Source organism: Archocentrus centrarchus, chromosome 8 (genome assembly GCF_007364275.1).
Source record: "Archocentrus centrarchus isolate MPI-CPG fArcCen1 chromosome 8, fArcCen1, whole genome shotgun sequence".
Classification (NCBI taxonomy): domain Eukaryota; kingdom Metazoa; phylum Chordata; class Actinopteri; order Cichliformes; family Cichlidae; genus Archocentrus; species Archocentrus centrarchus.
In genome coordinates, this window is record NC_044353.1 from 12,725,510 (window position 1) to 12,737,367 (window position 11,858).

An 11,858-nucleotide genomic window follows, 5' to 3' on the forward strand; every position below is an offset into this window, starting at 1 on the left:
GTTTAAATCAAAGGGAACACTGTTATCATGGGGCATCTGCTCTCTATAAAACTCCACAACAGCTCTTCTTTTTATGACAGATGAACCTACCTGTCAGCAGCACGGTTGTGTTTTGGTTAGCACTGCTATGCCACAGCAAGAAGGTCCTGGTCCTGGTTTTGATACCTTTCTGTGCGGTATTCTGTGTGGAGTATGCATGTTCTCCCCATGTCTGGTGTTGGGGTTTTATTTTTTACCCAAAGAATAAAACGACAAATTGACAAATGTTTAAAAGTAAACTCCAGGAAATTAATTAATAAACAGTGGCTGAGGCAAACAAGAGACACTTTAAATAAATAGATACATTAAGCAACAGAAAGTGCCAGAGTAACTTCTCAGTCTCAGTGCATCTTATCTTTGAGGTTCGGCCACAGTGCGTACAATTAAACATCACCAACGTCACCACGTTCTGTTATTGATCTAAATTGCCTATAGGTGTGAATACAAATGGTTGTCTGTTGCTGTATTAGCCCTGTGTCAGTGTGGCGACCTGTCCATGGTATACTCTACCTCTTGCCCTACGGCAGCTGGGATAGGCTCCTGACCCTGGATGGGTGAAACATACCTGTCAAGTTTCCACACACATTTCTGTATTATACCTTATTGGTGCTGTTACTTACATCTATAGTTTACATACTATGTGAACACTACGCTTATGCATGATCTTTGGTGTATTTTTTTAATCACTGTTGTATATGTGAATCTATCTATCTATCTATCTATCTATCTATCTATCTATCTATCTATCTATCTATCTATCTATCTATCTATCTATCTATCTATCTATCTATCTATCTATCTATCTATCTATCTATCTATCTATCTATCTATCTATCTATCTATCTATCTATCTATCTATCAATGGCAGGCTGTTTTAACAAACTGCCTTATAAACATTCCGCCAAAATGCTACCCTAATTCAAGATATCTCAAACATCATTCTGACTAGTCAGAATGTTAATTTAAGATATCTTAAATCTAAAAGCTGTCTAATTCAAGATATCTGTAATTCATTTGGAGATATCTTAAAAGGCATTTTGACTAGTCAGATTACAGTTCTAGATATCTCTAATTTACTTTTGCCTAGTCATTATTTGCTTTCAAGATATCTAGAATTTAATTTGTACTAGTCAAAACTATTTATCACCTATCTAAAAATACATTTAAAATATATTTAATTAGAATTATGACTAGTCAGAGTAAAAAACAAGATATCTCGAATTCACTTTATGACTAGTCATAATTTAACTGTAGATATCTGAAATGTGTGTTTCAAATAGTCAGGAATTCATTGTAGATATCTTGAATTGAAGCCGCCATACAACTCAATGGTATATCTGACGTCATTTTGACTAGTCAGAATGTAATTAGAGAAATCTCAAATAGGTATTTTGTCTAATCAAAATATAATTAGAGATATCTTAATTTATTAATACGTCTAGTCATAAATCAGTTCAAGATATTTGGAATGTAAGTGTAGTGAAACGGATTTTTATGTTAAAACGGCCTGCCATAGCGGGTCACACAACCGTAATTACAATTTGAGATATCTCAAATGTAATTATGACGAGTCAAAATTACGTTTTTGGACATTTGAATTAAGCGATTGCGTTTAAGCCCCTTGTGCTGTACCGAGCTGTCCAAACAATTGCCTGTAGTGTAGAATTTCAGGTGGCTGCAATGGCGCTGGCCGTTGTGGACAAAATTGTAAGAAAATGCAACAATATAGAAAGAGTTGCTCAGTATGGGATATTAGGAGAACGCGAAAATCGTGTAATTAAAGACTGCTTAAGAAATCTGCACAGAATCTCCGATTTTATGGCAGGCCGTTTTAACAGACTGCCTAATAAACTTTTTGCCTTGACATGTTACTACTCTCCAATCCTGTCGGTGCGCTAAGCAGCTCTCTCAAATGCCAAAAAGAAGAACACGAAGAGGAGAAGTGCGCCAAGAAGAAGCCAAGCTAAACAGAAGGTACTGAAGATATAAACATTCATCGTTTCATTTTAACGCCCTTTGAAATCAGACGGGATGATAGCGGCCTGGTCTGTCTATAAACAGCGACTACATTGCTTATTAGCCGGTTTGTTAAACCAGAAGACTGATTTCCAATAGGCTTCAATAGCTAAAAGTCAGCAATCCGTTTATACAGATTTTTATCCGTTAGTTTTTCAGTGCACAGTGTTGTCATTATCTTATCCAGAAATAAGTGAGACTGAAGCAAGTCGGCATAGTGTCTAAAGGTTGAAAAAGTTTATTATAGTGCAAATAGAATCGTCACAAACCACCTCCAGCATTCCTGATTGTGATTCATCAGATTTAGCCTCCAGGAGGATACAGATAACGGACAACTGAAGTCAGGGCGCTGTGGCCTTTAAACCCCTTTTTGGCCTCATTGATTGTGATACAACACTGTATTACTGAATAAGCAGTGAGCTGACGTGCATAACTAGAACCCGTACTGTAAATACATATTTTGTACAATGCTTTCATTTATTTGTGACGTTATATTTTACTTAACCTCTCCAACATTGTATGTACCATGATAAGTCGCTTGCGAGAAACATCCTTTAGGAGAATTGTATCACTAATCACAAGTCCAGTAACATAGGATTTAAAAAAAAAAAAAAAAGCAGCACTGGTTGTTTTTATTGGCAGGTTTAAGCTATCTAATTGTTTTTGACAGGTTTAGTAAAGCATGTCATCACCACAAGATCAAACTCAAGGTGGCACTAGCTTTGAAAGACGGGCTTCCAGCAAACCCAAGAATCGCAATCGTTTGTTTCACAAGCCGACAGCCATACCAAGGGACAGAGTTCGAAAGGACAGATTTCGAGTGGACATTGGATTGGCATTTGAAAGGTGGCGTGCGGTGAAAACCACACATGGAATGAAATCTGATGCAGAGGTGGCCCTCAGGCTTCTTGATGTGTGAGTTAACCTCAGCTGCAGTTTGGCTTTGTACATAGTTGCGGCTTGCTTATCTAGTTTCTGCTTGCCCTGCCGCTTATTTTTCTCCCAGTGTGGTGGGACAAAATTATCCAGTTCTCTGTGTTTTGATTGATGGTCTTGCCTTCCTGTTAACACAGAGGTGCCAAACTCATGTCTTATCATGGGCCACATGCAGCTCAATTTCATCTGAAGTGGGGCAGAAAAACCTAGAAAGAAAAAAAACAAAACAACAATACATGCATCTGAATAGTAATCCTTATTGTAAGTGTAAAGAAGTCAAACTACACACTTAGTCTGTAAGGTGTTTTAAGAAAAGAAGTGCAGTTTTAACCGTATTTGTCAAGTTTTCCACATTTTATAATGTGGAAAACCAAGCCAGTTCTGGCCCACAGGCTGTATGTTTGACACCCTTGCTGTAAACCTTTTTTGGGGCAGTAGAGGGCATTTGGGTGCATGGGGCAGTAGAAGGAGTCTGGGACCTTGGGGTAGTAGAGGAAGTCTGGGAGCATAGCGCAAGATTGAGATACTTTTCATGCTTTAACCTTTTATCTGGTTTTCAGCCCTTATACAACTGATTCCAGTCAGTTCTTCTTCTTTTGCATGACTGCTGGCTGTCTCTCTTATATGGCTGCTAATTGCACGTGGCGGATGAGTATTACACTGTTACCCGCCAATAGCAAAAGACTTAAAGCTAATATAGTATGTTAGTTTCAAGGTGCAACATATTTAGCTGTTACAAAAATCTTTTTCATTCTTTCTGTGCAAAGTGCAGGAGTTGCACTCTTCCTACTAAGGTTAAAGCTTGTTGAGGCAGCAAACATCATTAACTAACTTTCTGTTTGTGTGTTTGGATGAAGAATGAAGAAGCGGCCCCTGACACCGACTTCTGCTGGAGCCGGTAATCTGAAGATAAAATTCTCCCAGTCAGAAGTAAGAGACAGTGTTGGAGACTGTGACTCTTCCCTTTTTTAGTGCATGATTATATGTGCCAATGTATCTGCTGTACAGAAAGAGCATCTGAAGCTATTCTGCCGTGTGTCTCATATCTAAACACATATATGCAGATTTTGCAGAGCAGATAGTCAGAAAAAATGAACTTTTCTTAAATGTCAAAACACTGTTACTTTTTGATGATTATTAATAAATTAATGCCCTTAATTATGGCATGTCTAAAGTTTTGGGAACCCATATTAGGGCTAAAGGACTAAAGGGGTGCCACACAGGATCAATTTAGTCACTTTACCTTTAAGAATTGAGATGAAAACGTTCTACTCTGGGCTGCCGTGGAGGCCAGTGGCAAAGTCAAGAGACTGAAGCCTCTACAACAGAACAATGATATAAACCAGTATCAGTAACCATTATAAATTACTTCAAGATCCTCAGGCTACAGCTTGTACAACGAGCTTCACGTCCCCTTCCTTAAAGATCCTTGAAAATCTGTTGGTAGATCTTAAATATGCTGTGTGTGCAAGACAGCTCCAAAATATCTGTTAAATGTATGCTGAAATTAGTTTTTTTTTCTTTTTCTTTTTTCTCAAGTGTCTTATTGCAGGAGTGCTTGTATTTGCTTCTTTTCACTTGAAAAAGCAACAACTGTGTACATGTGTGTTTGTCTACAGGTGCAAAGGCTGATCGAGCAGGAGGTTCACAGTGCAGTGAATGAAACCAAACTGCAGACTTTAATAGAAAGCATTCAACAGCTGGAAAATGGTGTCGACTTTGAAAGGTCCATTGAAAACCTTCAGGTCAGTAGTATCCGTCTGTTTATCTGTGTGTCCATCTCGCTTTCACTATCTAGTAACTGACTTCAAACTTGGAGGATAGATTCATATTGAGGAGTAAAAGTGTAGAGCATAGGTGCCATAACCCTACCCCCTCTTATACTGAATATATAATCTGTGAGTAAAACAGTTTAGGTTGCAGACGTTGAAGTTTTGTGGGCCTCCTCGGGATCCAAATGTTTTGCCGAGGTCAACAGTAGAATTAGCCTGCTAATGTGCACAAAGGGTCAAGTGTTTAGTAGTTGGGGGCATATCTCATTTATAGTGTCTTTTTTTTAAATCACTGTCATCAATCTTTCCTTCATTCATTCATCTCTCAGCTCACTCCTCTCTATATTTCCTATGTCAGACATCTTTATTAATATTGATTGAAATAAACTTCATGCATTAAAATATAGACATTGTAAATATTAACTGCTAAGCTCAAAACGTAATCACTTACGCTCGTGTACATGAATATACTTTCTGACAAGCCTTTGCGCAGATGACATGCGTGTTCTTTGGAACACTCTTGTTAATAAATGCCCCGTCTCGTGCTTGGACATGCTCACCGTCTTCCATTGTTCTTTCCTTTTTTATTCTGGTCTTTCTTGTTGTCGCCCTTTATGTCTTCCTTTTTTAATGTTACTGAGCTATTTTAAAATCAGTCTCTGGCGCTTTCACTTTCTTCTTCTGTGCATTGATTCCTAAATTTGAGAGCAAGTGGTAAAAGCTTGCATCTACTCGTGATCTCTCAGCCTTTGTCTGTTCATTTAATTTTCCTTTATTTCTGGATTAGATTGACTCCAGCTTAAATGTACGTTCACCTTTTATATGCATGTTTGTGCTTTCTTTAAACAAGCACAAATGTATTGGATGTGTCTCTAAGTCACACAGGACTAGGAAGTGGACTGCAACTCCAGTCAGTATGGGTAAAAAATGTTTATTCCACAATCAGTTGGTACCACTGCTAGCTGGTTGGGGAATACACATTTTTCCCCTGCTATTGGCACTTACCAGGGTTTCGCTAACTAGTCTCTAGTTGACTGAGCTTTTGCAATCGATTTCATAGCCAGCAACCTTCAGCAACCACTCACAACCGGTCAGGGAATACTCATTTTTCCGTAGTGACTGGCGGTTGCCACGTAGTCACCAGCCAATCTTTAGGCCTGTGTGACTGGGGCCTAAGACAAAGTAGTGTTTTAAAAAACATATTTTTCTTCCACAGGTTCAAATTAATACATTGTCCGAGAAAGCACAAGTAGCTCTTGCCTACGTGGCAAAGATGCAGAAACAGGTAAGACAGCATAATTCATATTCAGTGTCACATTACCATTTTTATCTACTTTTAAAAACTAATTTTATTTGTTAGTTTATTGTTTAAAATAGAAAATGTACTGATAAATGTCTAAATATTAACTTTCTGTAGTCTGAGATTTAGCCACTCTCTGCTGTGTACGTGCACTCATTTAAATATGCTTATGCGACACGATCAATTTTCACATAATCTTAAATGTCCTTTCAGAATGCGGTGCCCTCTCCCGTCGGGTATGTAGAGCCACCTTCAATATTATTAATCTTCAAAAATCTTCATAAGCTACGACGCTGTTGTGAATTTGTGTCTGCGATTTATTTGAACTTTTATCAGTTTTGTGACCGTTTCATTTCATCCGCAGAGTGAATCAGGAAGAAGGAAACACGGAAACTGTTTCACAGAGTAAGAGCTTAGTGAGCACGCGCGCACCAGTGAATATTTACATTTGTAGGTTGAATGAATATTTATTCTGTGCCACTTTATTTTTTCCATAGATTCAGCCAAGAGCGGAGAGCTCTTTCAGATAATGGTGAATATGTTGTTGTTTATTTAGTATTTTGATAAAGATAATAATATAATAATAATAATTCAAAAATACATTTCTTCTCATTTATTGAACAGTTGAGGATCTACATTAATGTTAATTTTCCAAACTGGTTCCTTCTGTCCAGGAAACAACAAGAAAGGCACTGAAGAAGATGCGTGCTGATAGTCAAGGTAAGTTTACTCAAGCGCAGGGATGGAATAGCCACCATCTTTGTTGTCGTGCAGTTCTCCTGTTAGATCATTTCTATTCCAGCTTCCAGCTTGTCATGTCGCATTTCTAAAATGCCTTTACTTATGCATATACTTTTGATTTCATACCAAGTGTCTGTTTGTGTAACTCAAGTCTAAACTATAGTTGTCTCATTTTGCTTCTGATAACATTGTTTCTCTGTGCAGATACATCAGACTTACACAATAAGCTGTTATAATACCCTGAAATTGAATAATATGAATCAGTTAGCATTTGAATCAACTACATCCTTTTCCCTACTATTTCCTGTCCCTTCTGTCACTTCTTATTTTACATAATCCACGTTAAGCTTTGACGGCTGCCATGGCAGATTTAAATGAGGAGCTTTATCCAACTTCTGACAGCCCTTTTGAGTATGAGGTAAGATGCTTTCAACACAAGCAAAATTACATAACTTCATGTACATTCATCTGACCCATTATTAAGCACACCTTGCTAGTACTGGGTTGCCTTAATTCTTCATGGCATGTATTCAGCAAGGTGCTGGAAACATTCCTCAAAGATTTTGGTTCATATTGATATGACAGCATCACACAGTTGCTGCAGATTTGTCGGCTGCACATTCACGATGCGACTGTTGTGACTGTGATTGTATATGTAAGTTATTAGAGACTACAAGCGCGTGCAAAAAATATGTAATAAATCACCTACCACCTGAGTCTTTGTCTATTGTCCATCATGGCTTTATTTACCCATCTTTCTTGTTTTTTGTCTGACTAATTCAAATTTAGGGACTCGTCAGTTTCATAAAGACTGGAGATGAGCAGAAAAATGAAAACACTGTTGAGTTCAAGCAGTTTGAGAAGTCAAAGGGTCAGAGGCTGAAAATAGGATGCGTCTCTCATGACAGGCCCAGAGACACAGAGCAGGTAATTCAACTGTTTATCAGTCAACTGTTTATCAATAACTGTTTATCATCTTTATGCCAGTCGATACAGAGAGCATCTTCTTTCCCTCTCAGCTGATCACAGAAGATGGCCTCCTGGATCCTGACCTGGAGGTGTCTTTCTGTTTAAAAGAGCTCTTCTATTAGATAATTGGGGCTCATCTCTCTGACTTCTTGGCGCTCTTTTATGTATAATATAAAGTAGAGTTGAGTTGGGGTATATAGAGAAAAATGAACCCTGATTTGTTAAGAGCCAATAGTGGATTTCTTCTAAATGATGGGAAACATATAGTTTTTCAGTCTGTATCATGTACATATAATACATGACAGTTCTTTATTTGACTGCATCTTATTTTATACTGTAAAACCCTTTGTAACAAGTCCTATATGACTGAACTTGACTTACTTAAATATTATTTTCAAAATGATTTCAGTACTAATTTAGTGCTGTTCTTTCTGTCAGGAAAGAAGAGGAGTAAAGAGGACACACGAAGGTAATGAAGGAAACTCTATCCAAGCAAATAACAACACGATGTTTGACATTGACAAGGAACTGTTATTTTCTGACTCTTTTTATTATAAAACAATAGAAAATGTCCATTATTCCTGTCAAATTTTACTTTTGTGGATTTCAAAATGAGTTTTTATTTATCATAATTTCTAATTTTTTTATTTTAATTGAACATTTTTACCATTTTGATAGTCAATTTTTGAAGATAAATCAGCTTGAAAATAGGTTCAAACCTAAATGAAAACCATCAGTAACTGGTTTTATGGGAAAATGAGAATTTGTAAAATCAGTGAACCACAAAAGCAAAGTTTTGGGATCAAACATATATTTTTCTGGTTCACTGACATGTAGAGAACTAGAAAAACATAGTTTAAACCCAAAGATAAAACACAAGCAGAAATTTGTTACCTAACCCCGTTTCCTGCTCCTCCCTTCTCCTACTTCTTCTTTTACATAATCTGTATTAAGTTATGACAGCTGCCAGGACTGATTTAAATGAGGAGCGGCCGCCTCCAGTTCTGACTCCTCATTGGTGTCATCAGCTTAAGGTGGGATGCTTTATTATTTGATTTGATTATTTTCAATATATGCCACATAAATGTGTGTAGGCTACTTGAGCAAGGGAAAAATGATTAAAGTTCCTTTGAATGTCTTACATCACCTACTTTTTTTTTTTTCATTGTTTCTGTCTTCTTTTTGTCTTTGTGCATCTTTGTTTTTGTTATCTTCCAAACCAGCAAGAGCCCAGAGATGAACAGAAGAAAGAAAACGGTAATGAGGAGTTAATGCAGTCTGAAGAGCCGAAGGGTCAAAAGGTGAAAGCAGAATGCGCGTCTTCTGTTGATATCAACAGTCTCAGATACACAGACACACAGCAGGTAATCCACTCACACTAAAAACTGATTCAATTCACTTGACTTTACAAATCGCATCCACTCACTCCTCTTCCTTTCTTCCTTAGAATGGGCTCGCGTTACCACCTCTTCCTCCTACACCCTTCCCCTCCGTCCTTAACATGGAAGCCGCCTCATACAGCATCCCTCAGAGCCTTGAAGTAAATCTGGCCCTCATCAGAAAACCCACCAGTCTGTCTGTCCTCTGGAAAGTGGCGGAGGAGGACCCTTCTGCACCACCCATGGACAGCTACACGTAAGGAGCAGTGTTGAACAAATCATATTGTGTTGGCTATATAATTTCTTAGCCCTACAACTAACCTGAAACTTATTTTAAGTCCTCATGAGGATCTAACTTTGATGGCGCAGTTTGTTTTGCTTCTGTGCTCTGTCTGTATCATATTGGCTGTGGGCCTAGTTGGCCTTTTTAATAACATGAAATGGTTAAACAGTGTAAAAAAGTGCCATGTCTCACTTAGTCTGACCATAAATCACAAGATATTCAGTTTCTTCTTATTTATCACAAAGAAAATCAATAAAACCTTCCAAATGATAAGCTTAGACACAGTTAGCAGTTAATTGATTTTTAAATTTGGGATTTTCAACTAGTCATTCCAGCGCTAGCAGTTAGATGATGCAGTCACTCTTGCACAGGTAGGAGGGTAGCCTGTGTTTCTGAATAATATTAGTCTACATCAGATGTCAGTATGTACTGTAACCACATGAAGGAAGCAGAATTCAGTGAGTTATTCTTCACTAGTATTCTAACTTCTGATTTAAGTTCTGATGTTCCTTTTTTTTTTGTCCTCTCTCCCTGCTGCAGCATCTTCCTCACTATGGAAAAGGTTAAGGGTAGTGGTGTCTTCCCAGACTGGAATATCCTCGGTGAGGTGAAGGCCTTGAATTTGCCCATGTGCGTGCTGGTCAGGAAGTACAAGCCCGGGCACAAAGTATGTGCGGCTGTGGTGGGCAAAGACGTATTTGGTCGGTATGGACCTTACAGTAAAGTCGCTACCGCAGTCATACCCGAGTAGTCGGGAAGAAGATGTGGATCCACCTACTTGAATTTCCAGTTACTTGCTCTCAAGGTTGTGCTTACACAGCAGCATTTTTTAAGTACATGGACAGTGTTGCTCCTGTTGATACTGTTTTTGGGGGACAGTGTTTTGTGTACATAGTTTTTAATGTTTTAAGTAAAAGAAACGATGATATTGCTCACACATGAATAAAGGACCTGCACTTTGTTAGTTGTGCTTTTGAGAATTTCAGTTCAGATGGAATCAGTATAAACAATAAAGTTCAGGACTCTTCTTCCTCTGCTTGTTTGTAGAGGATCACGGACCGGATGTAATAACAGTCTTAAGGTCAACATTATTGGTTAGTCCGTTACTTCAGTGTGTTACAGTTCTAACAGTATACAACAGAATGCTGCACTATTCAGTTTAATAAAACTTACATTTTAAATACGCTCTGTGTGGGTTTTCTTTCATTGTTGTGATTATTATTGTATAAAGTCCAGTTTCTTTCATATAAATCCTTTGGATTGTTTGGCTGCAGCTCACTCTACCAAACTAAAAATACACATATGAACACATTTCCACAAACTAACTACATAAAGCTTATGTGTGAAGTGATTTTGGTGATACTGTTCTGCAACAGTGAAGGGATTCAATATTAAAAGCTAATTTTTTTTGCCCAAACAAAAATACAATATGAAGAAAAGGAAACCACTGTATGAGAGTGAAAATTTACTACCGTAAAAAAAATGTCACTAAACTTCTGCCAAATCCCCCCCCAAGTTATCAAATGTTTTTGGAGTATCTTCTGCAGTGCATTTGTAGACTGTCCCTGAATACCTGAATTATATGGATGAAAGCACAGGGCCACCTACAAGAGCTGCTCTGCCACAGAAACTGCAGTTATTGAGTCAGCAGCTGGCAGTTTTTACACACTATGAACCTCGATACTCATCAAGCCCACTCTAACTGTATGTGGTCTGCTACTTTCTGTCTGAGCTGCTCTGATTCCTAAACACTTCCACGTTACAATAATACCACTTACAGCTGATTGTGGAATATCTGAGAGGGAAGCGATTTCATAAACTGAGTTGTTAAAACGGAGGCATCTGTGAGCTCTTCAGATGTTTGTGAAGGCAGACTGCATGGCTAGGTGCTTGATTTGATACACCTGTAGCAATGGGACTGAAAATACCTGAATTAAGAGATTTAAAGGTGCGGCCCAATATTTGTGTTCATAAAGTGTAACTGCACATAGAGTGCAGATATGCTTTATTGGTCTAATTTGGAGAGCAGATTTTTTTTTTTTTTTTGGTTGCCTTTAACTGCTTGTTTCTGCTGTGTAGAGCTTTTCTCCTGTCACAATTCTACTCAATCACTCCTACCAGTGTTTTTTTTTTTTTTCTATGCAATTTAAGCACTTTATGGTTACACCCCATCTAAAAGTAGTCACACCACTGCACATTTTACATGCAATTATTGACCCGGCCACTGGAGGTTGCTTCTCGTTAACAAATACCTAGGTCGTAATAAGAGACGTTTATACATTGATCTATCCACTCGTTATCTGAGCCTGACTTGGTCAACATTTACTTTTTATTGCATAGCAGTGGAAATGGGAAACTACACTTGTACAATGTAAGTATCTGGTATTTTAGTTTTGTGAATGAGTAGATTATTTTCTTGTATA

At 37.9% G+C, this 11,858-nt stretch overlaps 1 protein-coding gene across 2 annotated transcripts; it reads left to right on the forward strand.

Moving 5' to 3' along the window:
• Nucleotides 1-1,779: 1,779 nt before the first annotated feature.
• Nucleotides 1,780-10,616, forward strand: atf7ip2 (activating transcription factor 7 interacting protein 2). Of its 2 annotated transcripts, XM_030736003.1 has the most exons (16): nucleotides 1,780-2,013; nucleotides 2,726-2,970; nucleotides 3,849-3,921; nucleotides 4,611-4,736; nucleotides 5,980-6,048; nucleotides 6,277-6,299; nucleotides 6,428-6,468; nucleotides 6,561-6,595; nucleotides 6,738-6,783; nucleotides 7,152-7,222; nucleotides 7,594-7,731; nucleotides 8,212-8,242; nucleotides 8,728-8,807; nucleotides 8,997-9,137; nucleotides 9,221-9,408; nucleotides 9,976-10,616. In XM_030736003.1, the coding sequence occupies exons 2-16, from the start codon at nucleotides 2,738-2,740 to the stop codon at nucleotides 10,184-10,186; spliced, it is 1,506 nt and encodes a 501-aa protein (XP_030591863.1). In that variant the 5' UTR covers nucleotides 1,780-2,013; nucleotides 2,726-2,737; the 3' UTR covers nucleotides 10,187-10,616. The 2 variants fall into 2 exon arrangements, with proteins under 2 accessions (XP_030591863.1, XP_030591864.1); XM_030736004.1 differs by lacking the exon at nucleotides 2,726-2,970.
• Nucleotides 10,617-11,858: the final 1,242 nt, after the last annotated feature.

What these genes read in the sequence shown, in the direction of transcription:
- atf7ip2 (XM_030736003.1), top strand. Translation starts at nt 2,738, where the DNA reads ATGTCATCACCACAAGATCAAACTCAAGGTGGCACTAGCTTTGAAAGA. An exon ending in TAAAATTCTCCCAGTCAGAA is followed by an intron (nt 3,922 to 4,610) that starts GTAAGAGACAGT and finishes GTTTGTCTACAG; the next exon opens with GTGCAAAGGCTGATCGAGCA. An exon ending in AGTAAAGAGGACACACGAAG is followed by an intron (nt 8,243 to 8,727) that starts GTAATGAAGGAA and finishes ATCTGTATTAAG; the next exon opens with TTATGACAGCTGCCAGGACT.